The following is a 23,843-nucleotide window of genomic DNA, read 5'->3' on the forward strand; positions in this document are numbered from 1 at the left end:
TATTATGCTTCTCATAAAAGGAATTTTTTTTGAGGTGGGAGTTTTGTTATACTGACCAGGCTGATCTTGAACTCCTGGGTTCAGGTGATTTTCCTGCCTGAATCTCCCAAGTAGCTGGGACTATGGGTGCATGCCCAAATCAGACATTTAGAATGCATAAACACATTTTCTTTGGGAGATGGAGGGATGGACTAGTATTGATCGTCAGTCTCAAAATAGCTTCACAAAATTTGAAAACAATCATGTTTAGTGATACCTAAAGCAAGTTAAGAATCAATACAATCATAGCTGTAACTATGCAGCTTTTGTAAAAATCTATCCTAGACTACAAAGAAAATTTGAGTTTGAGGCCAAGAGACTTTCATGATTATAATACACAACTAAAGCTTAGGCGTGGTGGTGCATGCCCATAATCCCAGTACTTGGGAGGTGGAGAGAGGAAGATTGTAGGTTTGACGAGAGCCTCAGCAACCTAGAGGGCTGCTGAAAGAAAGAAAGAAAGAAAGAAAGAAAGAAAGAAAGAAAGAAAGAAAGAAAGAAAGAAAGAAAGAGGAAAGAAAGAAAGAAAGAGGAAAGAAAGAAGAAAGAAAGGGAGGGAGGGAGGGAGAAAGAAAATAAGTTGGGGGTATAGTTCAGAGGGAGAATACCCCTGGGTTCAAAAACATACAACTGATACATTTCAACAACATAAAAATTATAAGGAGAAAGTATCACAACAGTAGTATTACTTTCAACAACTGTGTTGGGAGCTAAAAAAGAATCTTACAAAACATCATGTATGTTATGTGTTAAAACTATAAGAGAGGTAGTAAAAGCTGGAAAGCAAACGAAATTTGCAGTTTGGTCTAAAGCTTAATATTTTCTGGATAAAAAGAATAAAACTACTATTAAAGCTTTGGAATTTTTCTTCCATTTAGTAAAATTTCATAGAAGTACTTGTTATTTACTGCAATTGTTTTCAAATAATAGCATGCTTTAGATCTTTCTTGGCTGCAGTATTTATTTTTAGTTTAAAATATAACAATGTAAGTATATTTGTAGCAATTGAAAATGGTTTCAAAACTCCATGTTTTTCTTTTTCTTATCTGAGGGGCTAGAATCAGTCCCATAGTATTATTTAGGAATGTTTCATATGACTTCTGCATCACCATGACTAACAAGTACAAAGATAACAAAATACACCCTAGAAAACTCAGAGATAAGAATGCTAAGATTTTACCTCTTCCCCCAAATTATTGCTTTCCACAGAAAAACAGAAATGAATACGAGGGCAAATTGGTACCTTAAATCTTTCCTACAAGTAGACAGTGTAAGGACCAAACCATTAAGTAATATTCGGATAACATTAAAAATAAGTCAAAGCACTTGCCTTAAAAAAAGAACTCCCCCAAAAGGTTAAAAAGCCTACAAAATACAAACAGAAAAGTCCTCATGTAAACAGATTTAAAATACTCCTCTTTGAGAAAAGTGGCATTATCTATTCACATCAAAGACATTATTGTTTCCAAATTTAGCTTTTGAATCCATTAGGTTTACAGCAATCCCATTTTGTGAGCATTTTGGCTGTTGAATTCCTGTGGATTCAGGAAGATAATATGAGCTTATAGTCACGAATTATTTTATCTTTTTTCCACTATTTTGAAATGACAGGAGAACTTTTGCAACAAGGCAACAGTGGCTGAAGCAGATTTCCAAACATTTCTTTAATAGGAAGGCAGTTAGCAATGATCCTACCACTTGTAGCTCTGCCTCTCATTACCAAAAAAAAAAAAAAAAAAGGTGAAATTATAGAAAGAGCAGAATGAGGAGAGGCAGAGAATAAAAGAGCAATGAAATGAGAAAAATAAGGAGAAAGAGGAAAAAGTAAGCAAAGTGATGGCCCCCAAAATACAAAAATCTTAGAAAAGTGCAATAAATTTATCAACTTACCTGAATAATTACCCTAGGCATGTCATTATGGAATCAACGCCAAACTCAAATTATGCATTCTTTTCTCTAAAAAAATTAGTAACTTACCATGCCTGTTTTAGAAATAAGGAAATCATGCTGGACACTTTGAGACACAGTGTAGTACCAGCTCCTCTGGAGGCTGAGGCAGAGAATGACAAGTTTGAGGCTAGTTTGGGCAACTTAGCAAGACTGTCTCAAAACGAGAAAGAAAAAAAGGGGGGGGGGGACTGGGGATATAGCTCAGTGGAACACTTTCAAAGACCTGGCTTTGATGGCTTGTACAGAAAGGAGAAAGAGAGAAACAGAAGCTTTGAAAATTTAACATGCTTAAGATTAAAAAGAGGCAGAATCTCAGCTATCACTGTCTTACAATTTGTCAAAATTACTAAGAGTATTCATATTCACCAAAAGATTCACCACAAGGTCTTTTAAAAAGCCAACACTGCTAGTACATTCAAAGTACTGGATTTATAAAAAATTGTTTTATCTAACTCCTCTGAAGTGATTTGTATATAAATCAAGATGAAAATGTTATCTTTTTCCTCAATCTATAAAAACTTTTCATTCAAAATGAAAGCACCACTCTACTTTCCAGAGGTACAAAAATTGTCATTCAAATGATCACGATGTATTTAAAAATACTGGCCCACCATATATAAGTTGATAACAGACCATGTGGTATGAACTCCCATTCTTATGAATGGTAATTTTTTAAAAATTCATTCTGATAATATATATAAAGACAACCCAGCAACACTAAGCATAGTGAAATGTACTTTTGGTGGTACTGGGGGTGGAACCCAGAGGCTTTCTACCTCCGGGCTATACTCCCAGACCTTTTTTTAAATATATGTTTTATTTGGAAACAGGGCCTCACTAAATTGCTGAAAGCCTCACTAAGTAGCTGAGGCTGACTTCAAACCTGCACAATCCTCCTGTCTCAGCCTCCCAAGCGCGGGGATTACAAGCGTGCGCCACCACGCCCGGCCATAGTGAAGTGTACTTGACACAAAATCCACATATCTGCCAAAATGCCAAATCATTTCCAAAGTGGACAACTAAGGAACATACTAGGGCTGGCAAGGCCTTCTAAGAGACCATTTTTGTCCACATTTGTGGTAGTTTCTATAAACAAAAGAACTATAATCTATAATAGTGAGGGTCTGGACTTTGATCTACCTCAGGGCTTCTCAACCCCCATTTATTTCTGTGGCAATCACAAATAGATTGGTTCCTGACAGTGTTCTCACTTAGCTAGACAAATTTCACACATAGCAGTTTCTTAAGGATTTTCTTGCCCATCTGAGTTACACTTGGGGAAGATACTAGTCATTATACAATAACTATACTGCCCTTCATTAGACACAAATGTAATAAGGGTATACCTTTGAGTTGTTGTCTAGCACTGCTCGATAATTTATGTTAGCATCCTCAGTTTCCTAAGTGACCTTTTGGCATTAGGGTTACCTAAGGCTAGTGGTATCAAATTGTGACAATGAACAAAATATTCTCAAGGTTATATGAGAAAGGATAAATGACATAGATATTATTGGCCTGCAACTTAAAGAGCACGTTATTCTCCAGGATGAAATAAACACACTAAATTGTTCATCTCTTCCTTATGATGCTTCATACAATTTAAAGAATGCAGCAGAAGTCGAATCAATAACCATAGAGGGGGAAATACAGAGAAACAGATATTAGCAGATATTAGCTACTAATATAATAAAATAAAAATGAAAGCAAGTAAAAAGTGGTTCTAAGCCAGACTTACACTTTTTTCTCCATCTGGCACTGAACAGGATCCTAATAAATGTTACTCATAAATATATGTAGTAAAACAAAACTTTTAATACTAATTATAAAGAAAAAATAAGACACAATAAAATATACTTTTCCTTGCTTGGTAGTAATTATAAACTGGCACTACTATAAACTAAAAAGTAATCTATGTAAGCTAATAGTTTCTTTTGTAATGAAGAATATAGAAAAGAACCTTATTAAGTACTAAATTGTTGGCATATGTCTGCTGTCCAGAAATCTACCTAACATAGGCACATGACAAAATGTAATTATGTGAGGCTTAAAATTCTTTGTATTTCCAGTATTATCCCAAAGGACATTATTACTACTATCTCAAGAACTGGGTATAGACCCAACTGTGTGACAACATGAATATAGTTTTGGATGGTCTTCCCGTTTGAATCTCCTGGTATCCAGTAATTTGATGTAGCATACTTCTAGAACTGAAGAACTGAACCTATGCTCACAAGACAAGGGCAATGTATCAGCCTCCCTGAACTCAGACTATTTTAGAAAATGCAATCTAGAGGAATGCTGGATTCAACTGCTAGTAGTGCCTCCAGGAGGGTTTTGGGAGAGAGCCTGGGAAGAAAGTCTGTCAATTATTCTGTCTCCAGGGTAACCTACTCGCTTGACACTAAGATGGTATTGATGACTATTTTAACACATACATCACATTTATGTATCTTCAACCATAGGGTGTGGTCCTGGTATTGAAAGCTCATACTGTATCACCTCCAACTACTCAGTTTACACAAATGTATGATTTACACTTTGACTCATATTTAGCTATGACTGCAGAATAATCATTCTGATTGCAAATGATCTATTATTTCTCCAAAGCAGACATATTTTTACTTCATGTGAATTCATGGCAATTATTTTTAACATTTTACTGAAATGTAAAGGTACACTACCCTTGTTATTCCATTTCATTGCTTTATCAGTGATATTGATATTTTTCTAGTTTCCAATTTAACATATCCAAATGTAGAAAATTAAATAACAACTTAAGTGTTTCTTTTTTATAAATTTCTTTAAGGAAAGTGCTGAGAGTATAATCTTTGAAATACCATATTTTACCTTACTCTTAGGTGAAATAATAAAACAAATTCATTGATTCATGTAAACAAAAATAATATTCCCTCAAAAAAGTCCTTACAACAGGTTTACAGATACTAGTACAAAATAATTACACAATTATAATTGCCTCAAAATTGTATCTCGTTCATTACTCAATTCTAATATCTTCTTGCAGTTTGATTATTCTGGAGAGGCTGAAAATCATAAATTTGATTAAAATAAAAGGCCTTCCAGTACACTAAAATAGCAAGAGTATCATTATTTCTTATGAATAATCAATGTTTTAAACATTTCATGTCTTTACATAGTGATTATGAAAATTTAACTCAGAAGAAAACATTAGCATAATACATTAAATAAAAATTACAGTGAGCTGGGTCAAAGTCAGTTTTTAAGAAACAATGAAGTTCATGTACTCAAGAGCACTTTTCTTCTTCACTAGAACAGGAAAGTGAAACAAAATATTTCACTACATAACAATAAGTTTACTATGCTTCTAAATGCCAGACTATCTCCAAAAATACACTTGTCATTGTTTTGAAATACACATTTTATACTTATGGGTTATAATTACTTTCCTTCTTTGTGAAGACATTATAAAATAAAGCACTTAAATGAACAAAAGCTCACAGGCAAATTTTTGGGAAATCTGAAATCATCTTGCCTAAGTTACAATTCAAACACAGTGACAAATATTAGTCACGGGGGAAAAATCAGTAGAAATATAAAATATGAAAAGTCTTTAAAAGTTGGACAGCAAATATAAAAACAGACAGATTTAAGTGAGAGCCTGAAGAGAAATTTAAAGAAATGAGGTATGATGGAGTCATAGTGCTACAATATATCTCAATGTTTTAAATTAACCTATATTTCAAAGTTGAAAAATCAGCAAATCATAAACTATTTGCTGCTGTGTTCACATAATCCTTCTGGTCAGATCTTTAATGATCACTAGTAATATATTTTAAATAAACATGAAGCTAGTTGTATGATTACATGGTGAGCCTACTTGCTGTGTAAGAAGGCAAATTATAAGTAAAAATGTAAGCAAACAATTCTGTATTAATAATAATTACAGCTTCAAGCATTTACCATTATCAATATTTTAAAAATTTAAATAATAAATGCAACTATTTTATACAGAATTGTACCATTTATTATACACACAACTATATCAGTTCCCTTTGTGTACAAAGGCTGGTTGTAAATAATATGGAATGTTACAGTACCATCTTGCATAAAATTTTAGTACAATTTTGTACTTGAAAAAGGGTGCAAAAACACCAGCCTAATAAATCTGACTGAACTGAAATATCTTTTCTTTCTTTTTAAAAAGTACATCATTAACAGATACACCACAAACTGTACATAAGCTCACTTTTAAGTCACTGGTTGAAGATACGGTAGCAGGTATGTAGTAGAGTTAATGAACCCACCCATCAGTTTAACTTGCTCAAGGCTTGCACTGCTACCTATTCAGGAGCCTTTGCTGTCATGTAAGCTTGTAATATTAATTAGTGAACCCAAGTAATTACAATTTAAAGGAGGCAAACAGCTGCCAAGAATTACTTGTAGCAAGAAATGTCCTTCTCACAGAAGACTTGGAAGCAAACGTCTTTGATATATCTTTTTTCCTTCAAATATATTGTGGCTGGTCAAGATTCCCCATTTTGAACTTTGGATGCTGGTGGTTGCATGAAATCCTTAAAGGGAACTAGTGCCTCTTTAAGCGCAGAGCAGACTTCTGAAGATGAGCAGGTGATGCATTCTACCAAAGTTGGGTATAAGGCAATGACTTGTGCCCAGGTATTTCCATCAACTGTAATGTAAGAAGTATAAAGTATCACTCATCATAAATGTTCATTCCTTTGTATACATCTTGGAAAACGCGGACCTGCTCATTAAACCTCTTTCCCAAAGGCAACTTCTTCAGGGCAGGATTGGGAAGAAGAAAAGGGGAACAGGGGTTGAAGGATAGTGGTGAGGGTGGGGAATGTCACACTAAGGCTGTTCTGCTTCTGTTTTATATGTTGGAAATCCATATCATATTTCATTTGTAAAAAGAATTTTGATGCTTAACAGAGAAAGAACAATAACAACTGAAAACCCCAGGGAGTTTAAAACAGTTTGCTCCAGTTATCTTCTGGGAAAACTTTGTATTAATCATTTAACAAAAGATTATACAGACTGAACCTATCTAGATTGACCAGATAGTCAACAGATCAATCTAATTCTTTGCTTATTATAGGAAATCACAGAAATACATTAAGATAACATCTTAAGTGAGACTCAAAAGAAGCTAAAAAAGAAGAAAAAGAGGTTCAGAACAGTAGGCATGACATAGAGGCTATTACATATATTTATTTGTATGTAAAACTGGGGGACTAGTTTTATTATGTAAACAACTACTATTATGTGTTGTTTACATAATAAACTTTTGGAGAGAATGACAAATTAATAAAATGGTTGCTTGTGGTGAGGTAAGAACTAGGCAGATATACAATAGAGGAGAAAGTGACTTAAAAACTTCTCACTTTCTATCTTTGTGTGTGTATGGTACTGGGATTGAACCTAGGGGCATTCTACCTCTCAACTATACTCCGATCCCTATTATTTTGAAATAAGGTCTTGCTAACTTGCTGAAGGCCTTGCTAAATTGCTGAGGCTGGTCTCAAACCTGTGATCCTCCTATCGCAGTCTCCCAAGTACTGGGATTACAGGTGTGTGCCACCATGCCCAGCCCTTTATTTCTTTTTATAGTTTTTTAACTTATTTGTAAATATAGTACCTATTCAAAATTTTAAAGAAAGATCAAGTAAAATAATACAAAAATTTCCTAAAAAAAAAGTCCATAAGATTTCTTCCACTAAAAACCTCTAAAACAATAGTAAAAGTTCTAAGCAGATTTGGAATGAATTGGTTCTAAACATGATAGCCAATCTCCTGAATTAGTCTTGGACTGGCTATGAGCAATCCAACCTATTTCTGCTGGGAAGGCCTGGAATTCTTAAGTTATCTTTTTTTCTTTCTGTTTCTTAAAAGGGAATTTATTATTATTTACTATTATTAAAATTATTTATTATTATTATTATTATTATTATTATTATTATTATTATTATTAGGTGTTACTGGGGATTGAGCCCAGGGACATTCTACCTCAGAGCTTTACCCCCAACCCTATTTGATAAATTTTTTTAAATTCTGAAACAGGGTCTCACTAGATTGACTAGAGTCTTACTACTTGCTGAGGCTGTCCTCAAACCTATGATATCCTCCCACACACTGAGATTAAAAGCATGCACCACTATGCCCAGCACTCATAATTTTGATATGTTAAAATATCACCACTTATGGTTACATTTAATTTAAATTTTTTACTTCATATGCCCAGAGGCATATGAAGATTAATGTAGATTAATCTAATTTTTTAAGATTAATTTAGATCCTCTGTCATTATTATACTGCCCTATCCATAGCCCTGCTTTGCAAAACCCTATGAGTTTATCTCCCCTGTTGTCCCTTTACATGTATTTTGGTTAAATATCGACAGCTATCTAAAGATCAGAAAACTAATAAAAATACTATACCATTTAAACATACAGGTTACATTTAGTATCTTTCTGGCAATAACACAATAGATAGAGAATTTCCTATCTGTGCCTTAAGTATATTTTTTAGAATCAAATTCTATCCTGTAATCTAATAAAAATGCTATTGGTCTCTAGGAAGTCATCACACAGATATCCTCTGAAAATTCAACCCAAACTTAAAAAAAAAAAACAAAAAACCCAAAGCAGCTGAGTGTGGTGATGGTGTACACATGTAATCCCATGTAAGGCTGAGACAGGAAGATAGTTGTGCGCATATGGCCTCAGCTACTTAGTAAGTCCCTTTGCAACTCAGTGAGACCCTGTTTCAATATAAAGAATAAAAAAGCCGGGCGTGGTGGCGCACGCTTGTAATCCCCGCGCTTGGGAGGCGGAGACAGGAGGATCGCGCAGGTTCGAAGCCAGCCGCGCGCGCTGGTTTAGAAGACCCTGTTTCTAAATAAAAATATAAAAATAGGTCTGGGAGTGTAGCCTGGAGGTAGAAGGGCTTCCAGGAAACCCAGTACCACCAAAAAATAAATAAATAAAAAAAACTATAAAACACTCAATTATTTACATATATTGTTTATAAAGTAAATCAGTAAAAGTAGATGAGAGCCCTCCACTTACCTATTCCAAATTTAGTGATCTTCTATATCAAAAATAGATAAAATATTGTCTGTGCAAGGCCCAACCATTTTTAAGTTAGCTAAACTCTTGTCTAATATAAAGAAGATAAAACACTACAAAATAATTTTATTTAACTGACATCCTAATGGTTTTGATGTTGGTTGTCAAACATCAGAGAACTGAAAAAAAAGTCTAATGGCTATTATGTTTCTAAAATTCAGTTAACTTAATAATAATACAAGAATACTTCAAAAATAAAACAAATGTTACAAATTTTAGCATAACTGAGTTTCTAAGCACTTACCATTTTCAGGCTGAGTTTTCTTAAGTGAGTCAATGAGAGTACTGACTGCTTTTAAAACAAATATGATTTCTGTTACTTGTTGCCTAAAAAAGATGGGAAATGATTTTCATCAAAATATGCCATGTGTGTTTTTTTTTTTTACAAGGTTTGTGTGAAAGATGTACTTTGGGAAAAGATTGAAAATAATACAAAGTTAATGTTAATTTAAAATTTTTGTAAAAGGCCAAATCATTTCATATATATAAATAGAAAGTACCTATAAAATATGTACTTCCTTATACATATATGGTTTGTAGTTATTTTTGATTATTAATTTAAAAGGGAGCAGTCTGCTCATGCAAATCATACATCAAATTTGTAAGACATTTCATATAACTATTTAAATTCAAATAGTTTTAATATATGCTTTAAAACTTCTCTACAACAGTTTTTTTGTTTTTAACCAATTAGTACAAGAAAATTTGCTAAAGATAAAATGAAAACTGAATACCACTATTACGTTACACATATTTTGCCATACTGTTAAAAATACTCAAAATTTTAATAATATCTATTTAATTTTCTAATGCAAACAAACAAGAAATATGATTAAAATCAATCCTAAAATGGCACTATACGGTGACATTAATGACTAAGAATGAACTTGGAGTACAGGATTCACAGTAGTTTGATTCTCTTCTTTCTTTCAATAGAAATAAAACTTGTGTGCTTTAAAGTCCCTTTGCCCCACTCTATTCCTGGTATGAGTTTTTGTTTTCATTCTACAGATAGGACTTTTCAAATACTATGACAGGTACTATTTCTACCACAGATATTATTTCTCTGTAAGCACATTAGTATTTTATTGTGTTCCAAGGTATCTTTTTGAAAATTTAATGATACTACAATAAACATAGGATAATACAATGTAATTTCAGTGGGCAACCAGAAATAGGGCTCAATTTATAGCAGTAATTATTCAGAACACAAAACATGAAGGAAGAGATGCTTTCTGAAATCATACTATGTTATAATCTAATAAATACAAATATCCCACTCAAAGCAAGATTATTACTGTATTTCCAAGTACACTTGAAAAGTCATCTCTGATTACTTAAAGTACTAACACCTCAAAGTACTAACACCTGTCTTTGAAATTTTTTGATATTTGAATATAGATAGCTATAATTTATTCTTTAGCAGTTCAAAATATGCTGTATCCTAAAATAAAAATTATGAATGATTAAAAAGCACTAGTAATAAAAAATGGCAAACTATCATGCAACTATTTCCCATTCATCATATTAGAAAAACACAAAATAAGTGGTAAACTGAATAATTTTAAAATGCTAAAAACTGAGTAAAGGGTATTCATATATATTTGTTTGGTTTTTTTGGGGTGGTGGTACTGGGGATGGAACCCAGGGGCCTTCTACCTCCGGGCTACACTCCCAGACCTATTTGATACTTTATTTGGAAACAGGGTCTCTTAAACCAGCTGAGGCTGGCTTCAAACCTGCGCGATCCTCCTATCTCAGCCTCCCAAGTGCTGGGATTACAAGCATGCGCCACCACGCCCGGCTTAATATATCTGAAAAAAATGTAAACTAGTACAAATCTCTGGTAGGAAACTTGGTAATAAATATTAAAAGCTTTTAAATGCCTGTATTTTTAACAGGTCAATTCTTTGTTTTTTTGGGTTTTTTTTTTGGTGGTACTGGAGTTCCTGGAAGCCCTTCTACCTCTGGGCTACACTCCCAGACCTATTTCTTTTATACTTCTTATTTGGAAACAGGGTCTCTTAAGCCAGCACAGCTGGCTTCAAACGTGCACGATCCTCCTGTCTTTGCCTCCCAAGCGTGGGGATTACAAGCATGCCCCACCATGCCCAGCTAACAGGTCAATTCTAACTTCAGAAATTTATTATAAGTAAATAAGAATATGCACAAAGATATAGGCAAATAATTTGCCTCTCCAGTATTACCTTCTGAGATGGTAACCACATTGATTTTCCCAACTCTTTCCTGACTTTGATAACATAACATCCTCCCATAATATTTTCTGTCTATGTCATCTGCTTTGACTTAAGGTCTAATTTCTACACTAAAAGTGGTGGAGCAACCTAATCCTAGTATTTATTTATTCATTCATTCATCATTCATTCATTTTGTGGGGCTGAGGATTGAACCCAGGGGTTTTCTTACTTTTGAGCTACACCCCCAGCCTTATTTTATTTTTTTAGTTTGAAACACAGTCTTGCTAAGTTGCTGAGGCTAGCTGTCAATCTATAATCCTCTGGTCTCAGTCTCCCAAGTACTAGAATTACAGGCATGTGCCAGCACATCTGGCTTCCAACCCTAATTTATGATTGCATCCTTTGATTCAATCAAAGGTTTATACCCAAACTTTAATTAGCCTTGGCTTAGCAGAAAGAACTAGAGCCCCTTCCATTGACACAACTTGGGGAGATAAGAAGGAAATCAGTTTAGGTGTAAGGATATTAGGTGAAAAGAAGATTTAAGATATGGCTATCTGACAAAGAAAAATTTAGAAATGGCCATAGAATAAGTATGCTTCCAGAATGAGATTTATCTATTATTTTCACTCTAGAGAAATAAGATCAGGTCCATAAGTCCCTATCCAGAAATCTTTCATAGAAAGTATATTTTGGAATTCAATTTTTTTTTCAGGTTTAAAAAGTAATTGGGCACATATGTCATATATTATTTAACCTCTAGAGGGGTCTGAAAAACCACTCCATAATAAAATACATTAAGTTGGGTGTATCCATAGCAATTAATGTATGAACAGCAAAATTTATGAATATTTATACTTCATGGAATAAGAAAAAAGTATAAATAGCCTCAGGTTAGTTCAGATCACCTTTGAAAACACTTAGTTTTTATAGCTTTCTTTGTTACTGATACTTATGACATCAATACATTTCCTTCTTTAACAAAATAAAACATATACCTTGGAAGAGGGCATTTACCACTTAATCTTTCATCCTCTATATAGCGATGCAGTACATCCTGAGACCTCTTTAAAAGCACTGAGAGTGCCATTCGTGAAATGTAGCCTTCTTGGGGTGTTGTGACCTTATTACTGAAGGAAAACTGGAGTAACGTTTCAAAACACATTTTAGAAAATTCTTCTCTCAAACGAATATCAATCTCTGCTTCTGCAAAATTAACAATTTTGATGGTAAATAAGGTATCAAATTAATAAACTTTAATAACTATAGCAAATCAGGAACAGTAGGAAATTTCAGTATAATGAGATGCATCTACGAACTACCTATACCTAATGAAGTATATGTGAATGTACGTATAATACCAATATACACTGCACAATTTTCTTCCTTGCAAGACCAAAAAAACATTGCAAGGCTATTCACCTTCATCATTTCTACCCAACATCTTTTCTTATTTGGTTTTAATATACCTTTCACAGCACTGTAAAATACTTCTCAATAGGATAATTTTTTATAGGTCAAAATTGTAATAATTGCATGTGCTCTCTCTGTCCTTTTTGGCAATGTGTTCTTTTTGAAGATGATCTCGGTTCTAGTCTGGACTACTCATTAGATTCAAAGTCACGCTGCTGTCTAGCTACAGTCTCAAAGCCATCTTTGCCCATCACCCTGGGAAGTGTTTCAATTCTCCACTGTGACAGATCTTACTTCCTATATCTCATGCCTTCCATTTTCTTGGTTTACTCCTTTGTTTTCATGGAGCATATTCTGAAGTAGCTTCTTAAGAAGGAATGAATGGGAAGTAAAATATTTATGATTTTTGTAGTTTTGAAACTGTCATTGCTTTACTGTGGTATTCAAAGTGCAGTAATAACTTGTCCTTCATTATAATGCATACTGAAATTTGAGAATTACTGTTCTGTTCCCATAGCTGACCAATAGTGTGCCTGGGTATGAAATTCCATGTTAAAATCTTTTTCATTTATAATGCTAAAACCATTGCTTCATGTCTTTATCATCCAATATTGCTACTGAGAATTCCAATGTTATTTTGGATTTCTTTCTTTCTTTCTTAGACCTTTTAGGATCTTTTCTTTATCCTGGGTATTTTATGATGACGTAACTTATGGAGGGATTTTGTCTTTCACTATTTTGAATACTACATGACCATGACCATTTTAAATGTGGAGGTGTATTTCCTCAGTTCTTCAATTTATTTAATACTTTCCTAAAATCTATTTGTTCTTTTTTTTTTTTTTTGAAAGATCTTTTGTCAGATGTTAGACTGAATTCATCTGATCTCTTTCTTCTTATATTGTCCACTTTTTGTTTTTGCTTTACTCTCTGGATGATTTCCTTAATGTTTTCTCTTAAGCCCTCACTGAACTTACTTCAGCTATCACATTCTTAGTGTTTCAGAGTTTCTTGTCCTCATTGATCCTTTTACTTTTTTTAAAGCTTATTTTTGTTCCATGAGTATGATAAAATCTTTATCCCTTTAGCCATACCCATAATTATTATTGGGTTTTACGTTTTTTATGGCTCTGCATCTTAACTATTCTCTCCCAGTTTCTTTTATTCCCTCTTCATTTGTTTTGGTATTTATCTCCCCTGTATGGGAAGTTTTGCTGTTGGGACCTATATGATTATTGGAATCTCGGTGTTTATAAGTTGTCTCTGTTTAGCAAAGAATGACTTTGTATGGTTAAAGTAAACTCCCAGTTAAAGCTAAAAAAATATTTGTGTCTTATGGCAAAGGCCCTGGAAAGATGTCCATGTACCTTTCTTTGTCTCGGTACATTTAGTACTATAAATAGAGATACTGTAAGAAAAAAAATACTTGGTAACTCAGCCCTCAATTAGCTTAGGTGCTTTCTACCATTGAGCTACACCCCCAGCCCTTTTCATTCTTTTTTTTTTTTTTTTTTGGTACTGGGGATGCATTTCAGGGGCATTCTACCCAGCCCTATTTTTTATACTTTATTTTGAAACAAGGTCTTACTAAGTTGCAAAAGGCCTCACAAAGTAGCTGAGGCTGTGTGCAAATTGCAATCCTCCTGTATCAGCCTCCCAAGTACTAAGATTACAAGTGTGCATCACCACGCCTGGCTCCTCTGTTTCTTTTTTTCTTTTCTTTTTCTTTCTTTCTTTCTTTTTTTTTTTTTTTTTTTGAGGATCTGGGGGTGGAACCCAGGGGCATTTGACCTCCAAGCTATACCTCCTGCCCTATTTTTTAATTCTTTATTTTGAAACAGGATCTCACTAAGATGCGGATGGCCTCATTAAGTAGCCAAGGCTGTCCACAAATTGCGATCTTCCTGTCTCAGCTTCCAGAATGCTGGGATTAAAAGTATGCACCACCACACCCGGCTCATTTTTTATTTTGAAAAAGTCGCCATAAATTACCATATGCTGGCCGGGCATGGTGGCGCACGCTTGTAATCCCCACACTTGGGAGGCAGAGACAGGAGGATAGAGCAGGTTCAAAGCCAGCCATGCTGGCTTAAGAGACCCTGTTTCCAAATAAAAATGTATAAACAGGTCTGGGAGTGTAGCCCAGAGGTAGAAGGGCTTCCAGGAACCCCAGTACCACCACTTAAAAAAAAAGCCTTTTAATATATCTTTCTCTTTTTACATGCATCCGTGCATGCGTGTGTGCGTGTGTGTGTGTGTGTGTGTATGTGTGGTGAGGCGGTAGATGGTTAGAAGAATAGAACCCAGGGATAGCTACCCCTGAGCTACACAGCCAGAGCTTTTTATTTTTTGAGATATGGTCTCATTAAGTTGTACAGATTGGCCTTGAACTTGCAATTCTCCTGCCTCAGCCTCCTAAGTAGCTGGGATTATAAGCATATGCCATCACACCTGGATGTGTATATGTGGTGTGTGTGTATGTGCAATTTATTTTTTTTTGTGGTGCTGAGGATTGAACCCTATCTCCAAACTATATACCCCCAGATCCATTTTATTTTTTATTTGGAAACAGGGTCTCACTAAGTTGCTGAGCCTTGCTAAATTACTGAGGCTGGCTTTGAACCTGTGATCTTCTAGTCTCAGTCTCCCAAGAACTGGGATTATGGGCATGTGCCACCTGACTACATTAGGATAAGTGAAGTTTAAATTTTTTCTCTGTAATTCTCATGTTTGTTATCAGGTCAGTTTTTTAACACTGTTCAGACTAAGAAAAAAACTGAGTTTGTAAAATAAGCAGTATGAGAGACATCTAGTGGTCAAACTGTGTACATAAATACTCTTAACAGTGTTCAGCAAAAATAGCAGTCATAGCTCCAGGAAATTCTGAGATTTAAAGATATACGTTGCACAAACTTACAATTTTTAAATCATCTCACAGAAAAATCATATTATGATGCTATAATACTAACATACCAAAAAATAATAGCAAAAATCAAACATATCAGCACTCCATTAAGGCACTATAATATAATGAAAATAAGCAAGCAGGGCTTTCCTTTTTTTTTCTGTACATATTTGGCCTCCAGCCTTAAAATTGTGAGCAGACTTTTCAGCCACATCAAATCCACTTATCCTTCAATAATATGGTGGTACCTATCCTCATGAAAATATTTTGAGGAATCTGATAACACTTTAGTATAATTTTTGTACATAGCAGGAATTCACTAAATTTTCTTTAACAAATGTTAAGACATTTTTTTCCCTCCCCAATGGACTAACTCTGAAATTTATAGTTCTGAGAGGCTGATAGTAATATCTCCATTTTAAAAATCACAAAACATTCAAGAGAAGTTAAACCAACACAGTGACATTCATGACTTCACAAAACTAGTAACTCTAGCAAGATTTACTTGTTTATGAATAGAGTCATCATTCTTAACTGCTATGCAATTTAATTATCAGGATTTTCAAATATGACTATACTGGTAAAATATTTACATTTCCCCCTTATAAGGCTTAATATTCTATATCACATTCCTAAAAAAGACCTTACCATTCTCCAATTTAAATGTATTACAATCATAAGAGTAAATATTTTGTGTCAGCTTCTTCAAGAGTACTTTATAATTTCTCATACCTAACAAAATTATTAAAATAACATACCTGTAAATGAAGAGGACTGAGAATGTATTGAGCCCTTGTTGAGCATAGTCATTATCTGACCAACAAATTCCTTAGGAATAAAATTGGCATAAGGTAGTATCTCAGTGCTGATAAGCTGGACTACCTAAAACAAAAGGGGCAAATTCAAATGCATTTTTTAAAGGATTGACTGGCTCAATTATAATTTCTCGAGTAAAATTTAAATTTTATTTTAAAAGAAAATCAGTTAAATAAATTTCCTGATAAAAGTATCTAAACATTTTAGTGTTTCCCTTATCTATCTTCTTACAAAATAATCAATACTATATTTATTAAGCTACCATTTGACACATATTGATAATCACAATAGCTATAATTTGAACTATAGGAAAAAATACTCAGCCTGCATAGAAAACTTACCATGTTAAAATAAAATATTCTGAGTTAAGATATAAATCCCTTTCTTATAATTAGAAAGTATACATAAAAGAAATTAAAGTTGATTTCATTTTGGTCAAATAGATTATTTCTAAAATATAGTTATTATTTTGCCCTCTGGAGAAAAAAGTTCAAACAAGTTTTAATACAGTAATGGCAGAAAAGGCAATAATTTATATTTATGTGAAGATGCCTTTACTTTTTAAATGTACATTTTTAAAATATTTTATTTGATTGACTTAAAAGCTGCTCTATCCTAGTTAAAAAAACAAGATTCCACCAGGTGTGGTGTCTCATGCCTATAATCCCATTACTTGGGAGGCTGAAACGGGAATCAGAGGCTCAAGACAATATAAGCCTTTGCAACTGAGCGAGACTCTGTTTGAAAATGAAAAATAAAACAGACTTGGTGTTGTACCTCAGAAGTAGAATTCTGGTGGGTTCAATTCCCAGTACCATACACATACAAAAAATGTTGGGGTGAGTATGTGGGAATGCACACCTGTAATCCCAGTACCTGAGAGGCTGAGAGAGAAGAATAATAGGTTTGAAAGCCACCCTCTTTCAAAATAAATAATCAAATAAGGCTGAGGGGGCAGGAATGAGCTTGGAGATAGAATGCCTCTGGGTTCAACCTCCAGTACCAAAAAAGAAATGAATAAAGATATTAAAGTCAAACACTAACAAAACATCCACAGATTTATAAAAACCTGCTTCTTTAAATGTATTATTTAAAAAACACTATTTGTTAAAAATTAAGAATTCCGGCCGGGCATGGTGGCACACGCTTGTAATCCCCACGCTTGGGAGGCTGAGACAGGAGGATCCCACAGGTTTGAAATCAGCCTCAGCCACTTAATGAGGCTCTCGGCAACTTAGTGAGACTCTGTTTCCAAATAAAAATATAAAAAATAGGTCTGGGAGTATAGCCTGGAGGTAGAAAGCCCCTGGTTTCCACCTCAGTACCAAAAATAAATAAATAAATAAAATAAATTAAGAATTACAAGCTGACTACTGATTAGTCTGAACTACAGACACCTGGTTTGTCAAATTATAAACTCTCATGTTTACTAACTGATGGATTTTAGTAAATAACTTGATTTTTTAAAATATCAAATAAACCCAAGTAAGTATCTAGATAACATGTACATAGCACAAGTCTGTAACAAATCTAAAGTATTTTAAAATGCTAGAGCTTTAAAAATCAATCTTCAGTCTGTAAGAGTTGTAATGCTTTTGGGTTCAATCTTAATCTGTTACTTTATCTTCTTCTGTTAGCAATTTTTTAGTTTCAATGTTTCTATTTGATTTTCAGATTACCACAAAAAATGTTTTAAATAGCTTCCTCACCTCAACATCAATACTTTCATTTCTCTGAAACTCTTGAATAGAGAGATTATCTGGAGGTATGCTAAAAAACATAAAACAAAACACTTGATTTTTAAAAGTAAAATATTCCCTGGAAATGCAAACAGAAAATCGATAAACAGTATTCAAATGATAAAAAATTATTTTCTAACCCAGGTTGGGATATTATCATTTATATAAATGAATACTATTTCTAGTTAGCATTGTTAAGCATAAATGATGAATATGAGATTCTAACTATAAAAATACTTGGTCCAATCCCAAACTAAAATCCGTAAGACTAAACTTCTTTCAGTACTCTGAATGAAGAAAAAAAGAGGGAAAAAAAGTAGAAGGTAAAGTTATTATATAATCTGCAACTTTAGTAAAATTTATTGTGATAATACTTGAGTTCACTTAAAGCAGTGATATAAGCTGTTAAGTTATTCATTCAGAGACAAATTAAGCCATAATTTGTAATAAATATAATGCATAAAGTTTGTTACAACAAAGGTAGAGAACATTTGCAAAAAAGAGGATTGATTCTAATTTTATGAAGCAAATAACTGTTTCAGGAACAACAGACAAAATCAAGAGTCCTGAGAAAACCAAAGTGGATTCCAGACTCTGGCTTTTAAGAGTGAGTAGTAAAATGGTCATAAACATATTAACTTTATAAAGACAATTGTGAGTAGGATAGTAATAATTATTTTAATGATGTGGGTTAAAATTAGACAGCCAGACATTGTGTTTTGAAAAAGCTCTATTTGTATTAATCTCATAGATAACCATTGCAATCCTACATAGTATTATTATTTTCTACTCAACAAAAGAGTAAACTAAAGTTTCAAATAGCAAAAAATATGCCCATGAATACACTTAAGTAAATAGCAAAGTTATGGATTAATTTTAGTCTATTCTTTTTTATGTTGTAAATATAAAAAACAGTATTAGCACATGAGGTTTAAAGGTACAGTATATAGTTTTGTACATAGGGCTATATGGGTGGCAGTCTTTAGTGTGCTATATTTGGACATTTTTCATTCATCAACTATCTTCTCAGTACGAATTGCTTTGCATCAGGCATTATGTTACTGGTGTTCAAGATCCAGCTGTAAATAAGACAGACTCAGTCCCTGTGCTACAGAACTTACATTTTGGTGTTTAAGTCCTCAACTAACTCTATAATCTGGTAATGCAAACTAGAGAAAAAATTTGAAAAACATTTACCCAAACCTAAACCAACAGAAGTGATTTAACAACCACTACCATTAAAACAGTTTCACAGATCCTGCCTGTGTCTCTTGAGATAAATTTGTCCTTAATTCTAAGTTACAACCAAGGAATGTTAAAAGTTTAGTGTTACCTAAAGATTTGTGATTGTGGTAGAGGTAACTAATAATGGGCTACCAATAAAAAACAAGTTAATAAACTGGGCACAATGGCATAGGTTGGTAATCCCAGATACTTGGAAGGTGGAGGAAGGAGGATCTCAAATTCAAGATCAGCCCCTGGCAACATTGTGAGACACTGTTTCAAAATAAAAAGGGCTTGAGATATAGCTTAGTGCTTGTCTATCTTGTGTGAGACCCTGAGTTCAATCTCCAGTACCTCAACAGAAAAGAAACACACGGGCATACGTGCGCACACGCACACACACACACACACAACCTTATTAGGAGTATACACTAATTATAGTATATTTGCATCATATATCAGAAACACTGAGCCGGGTTGTTAAAATATGAAGAGAAAAGAGAGTAGCATTGGAAACCAAAAAGTGAAAGTTTCACTCCTCCTAATCACAATGTTACAGATAAAAGCCATAATAAGATGCTTAAATTCTCTAAATTATAAGAGTCAGTAGTTGTTTTTAACAAAATTCTTTTCATGAATTTTTAGCTAAAATAAAAAAGAACCTTCAAACCGATCAAGTATTATTTGTACTTTTTGCTAATTCTATGATATATTTATGTATGTATGTATATTTTTTGGGGGGTAAATACTAAAAATTGAATCCAGGGGCATTTTATCTCCTTGCTACACCTCTAGCAACCCTTCCTCTTTTAAAAATTTGAAACAGGGTCTAGCTAAATTGCTAAGTCTGGTCTTAGACCTGTTATCTTCCTGTCTCAGCCTTCCAAGTACTGGGACTACGGGCATGCACCACCACATCTTATTATTTACATAATTGAGATATAATTCACATGCCATAAGGTTTATCCTTCTAAAGTACAATTTAGGACTGTTTAGCATATTCATAAAGTTATATATCCATCACCACTTTAAATCAAGAACATTTTCATCATCCCACAAAGAAATTGTACCCATTAGCAGTCACTCCCTATTTCTCCCCTTCTCTTGCCCCTAGACACTAATAATCTACTTCTGTTCACATGGATTTGCCTATTCTGGATGTATCACATAAATGAGATCATATGACATATGGCCTTTCGTGTCTGGTTTCTTCCACATGGCATATTTTGAAGGTTCATCCATATTACAGCATGTATCAGTACTTCCTTTTTATGGCTGAATAAAAGTTTATCATATATCTACACATTTAACTTTTCCATTCATTCACTGATAAACACTTGGATTATTCTGATTTTTTGGCTACTGTGAGTACATTGCTATGAACATTAATATTCAAGTTTTTGTGTGAACATGTGTTTTCAACTCTTTCCAGGTAGTACTAAGTGATTTTGTTTTTCTTCTTTTTAAGAGACATCTTCCGGGAAGACAGCAACTGAGAAAAGGAGCGTTTACGAGTCCTGCTAAAACTCGATCTCTATTTCCACAAAATCAGCGCTTTTAATACCCAGAAAACACTAGCAACAGAGAAATAAAAAATGTAAACACAAGAGACAGAGAAAAAAAGACTAGAAGAACAACCAGAAACTAGAAAAGAAATCAAGCCCGCAATGCAGATGCGGAGCTGTGCCGGCACCATCTTCCCTCACAGCACCAGGCTCTAGAGAGAAAAGGTAAACATGGAGCTGAAGTGAGCAGCTGCTGATCATTTGGGTGTAACTCAGCAGTTCAGTGCAAAGAACGCCTAAAACTCCCAGTGGCCAAGCTCATCACACCTTCCAGGGACTCAGAAAGGAACTCAAAACCAGAAAAGAAATACGCCAGCCTCACGACCAAGGGCGTGGCAGCAGTGCCATATTGCTAGCAGCGACATCGAGTTCACCCTGCCTCGCGACAGCTCTTGATCTGTGCGCACAATAACCTTGAGCGAAATTGCGGCACCTAAAGGAGAAATCCCTGTACTGCACTCCCAGGACTTGCACAGCTTTGATAATCTCTTTGGGTCTGAGATTTTTTACAGTCCAACCCAGTGAAGGGGTAGCGGTGGCAGGGATACCACACCCTAGTCACAGCTCCTGTGGGAAAACACCCAGCCCGACACCGCCACAGTCTCGGGCAGCCTCGACTAACTCCCAGGGTCTGAGACTTTGCAATACAACCCAGTAAAGGAGTAGTGGCAGCTGAGATTACCACAGATTCAAGATACAGAGCACCCTAAGTCATAGTGACCCAGGGAAGGCACAAAATTCTGAAATCATGGAAAGAGGAATAACAATAGAGTAATGAATGCCCACAACCCCATATTATCAGAACCTGATAACACAGAAACTCAGAGATCTCCAGAAGATCAAATCAGGAATATAACTGTAGAAATAATACAGGACTTTCGAAAAGAATTTAGAGAGAGTCTAAAAGAAATAAAGGATGCAATCATTGAGGTAAAAGCCTCAATTCAAAGTATAAACAATCGATTAGACCACATGGAGAATAGAATTTCACTCCTAGAAGAGGATGACTCCAAAAACGAACGCATAATTTATAACTCAGAAAAAAAAATCAGACAGCAGGAAATCTGACATTGAAGAAATATGGGCCCATTTTAAGAGAGCTAACCTAAGAATAATCAGAATAGTGAAAGGAAAAGAAGGTGAAACCAAAATGATCAATAATCTCTTCAAAGAAATAATAGCAGAAAATTTTCCAAACATAGAGCAAGAGGTCGATACACAGGTCCAGGAAACGTATAGAACTCCCTTTAGACAGGATCAGAGAAGAGGTTCCCCATGCCACATAATAGTCAAAATGACCAATGTGGAAGCCAGGGAGAGAATCTTAAAGGCAACAAAAACAAAAGGCCAAGTGACATTCAGAGGCAAACCAATTAGAATCACTCCAGACTTCCCAAACCAAGTCATGAAAGCCAGAAGGGCTTGGTTTAACATAGTCCAAACTCTGAAAGAAAACAACTTCCAGCCAAAATTTCCTACCCAGCAAAACTATCTATCAAATTAGGTGGGGAAATAAGAAGTTTCCATGACAAACAGAAACTGAAGGAATTTATGTCTTCAAAACCAGCGCTAGAGCCGGGCATGGTGGCGCATGCTTGTAATCCCCGCACTTGGGAGGTGGAGACAGGAGGATCGCACAGGTTCGAAGACAGCCGCGCTGGCTTAGGAGACCCTATTTCCAAATAAAAAGGTATAAAATAGGTCTGGGAGTGTAGCCCGGAGGTAGAAGGGCTTCCAAGAACCCCAGTACCACCAAAAAAAAAAAAAAAAAAAAAAAGAGATTAAGTACAAAGAAGTAGGTAATACACACCAGAACCAGAGAAACAAGATTTTCCATCTAGCAGACAACTAACCAAAGAAGAATAAACAGTATTTCAAATAGAAATAAAATCTTAACATGTTAGGAATTAAAAGTTATCTCTCAATAATCATACTGAATGTAAATGGCCTCAATTCCTCAATAAAAAGACATAAAGTGGCAAAATGGATTAAAAACACACTTTACAAATAAAGAGAGTAACAAACTCAAGGTAAAGGGCTGGAACAAGGTAATTCATGTTAAGCAGCCATCCTAATAAATGTGAAGTAGTATTTCACTATAGTTTTTATTTGTATTTCCTTAATGATTATATTATGATAATGATGAGTGATATTCATGTGTTTATTGGTTATATAAAAATCTTTAGAGATTCATTATTTTAGTCTTTTACCTATTTCTAAATTGTATTGTTTGCTTTTATTGTTGCTAATTTTTAGGATTTCTATCTGGAATATTAATATACCTTCATATACAGCATTTGGAAATATTTTATCCCATTCTATCAGTAACTTTGAACTCGGTTTGGATTGTCTTTGGATGTACAATATTTTTCTTATTTTTTAGGAAGTTTGTTTGTTTATTCTTTTGTTGCCTGTGCCTTTGAAATCATATCCAAGAAATCACTGCCAATTTCAATGTTGTGAAGTTTTATGACCCAGATTTTCTTCTAAAAGTTTATAGTCTTAAGATTTACATTTAGGTCTTTTATCTATTTTGAGTTAATATTTGTATATGGTGTTAGGTAAGGGTCCAATTTTATTCTTTTTCATGTAATTATTATTTTTCAACAATATTTAGTGAAAAGATTATTATTTCTTTCACCAAATGTTCTTGGAAACCTTGTCAAAAATAACTTTACCATATATGGAAGAATTTATTTCTAGGCTTTTTATGTTACTCCACTGGTTTATATATCCGCCTTTATAGCAGTACTACACTGTTTCAATTATTGTAGCTTTATAAGGTTTGATATCAGAAAATGTACATCTTCTAGCTTTGTTCTTTTTTGAGATTGTTTTGGGTATTTAGAGTTCATATTTCATGTTAGGAT

The 23,843-nt window shown here is 34.2% G+C and overlaps 1 protein-coding gene across 3 annotated transcripts in view; it reads right to left on the minus strand.

The window, feature by feature from the left end:
• Positions 1–6,491: 6,491 nt before the first annotated feature.
• The window catches only part of MON2 (MON2 homolog, regulator of endosome-to-Golgi trafficking), a gene marked incomplete at both ends in the record, with an annotated part of 113,198 nt that continues 95,846 nt past the window's right edge, over positions 6,492–23,843 (minus strand). For all 3 annotated transcript variants that reach the window (XM_080705651.1, XM_080705650.1, XM_080705649.1), the window contains 5 exons: positions 6,492–6,655; positions 9,358–9,440; positions 12,310–12,517; positions 16,388–16,511; positions 18,155–18,215. In XM_080705651.1, the coding sequence (XP_080561777.1) occupies positions 6,492–6,655; positions 9,358–9,440; positions 12,310–12,517; positions 16,388–16,511; positions 18,155–18,215 (640 nt within the window). The remainder of the gene's footprint in view (positions 6,656–9,357; positions 9,441–12,309; positions 12,518–16,387; positions 16,512–18,154; positions 18,216–23,843) is intronic.

The sequence above is a fragment of the Muscardinus avellanarius genome (genome assembly GCF_963383645.1).
Source record: "Muscardinus avellanarius genome assembly, chromosome: 11".
Classification (NCBI taxonomy): Eukaryota; Metazoa; Chordata; class Mammalia; order Rodentia; family Gliridae; genus Muscardinus; species Muscardinus avellanarius.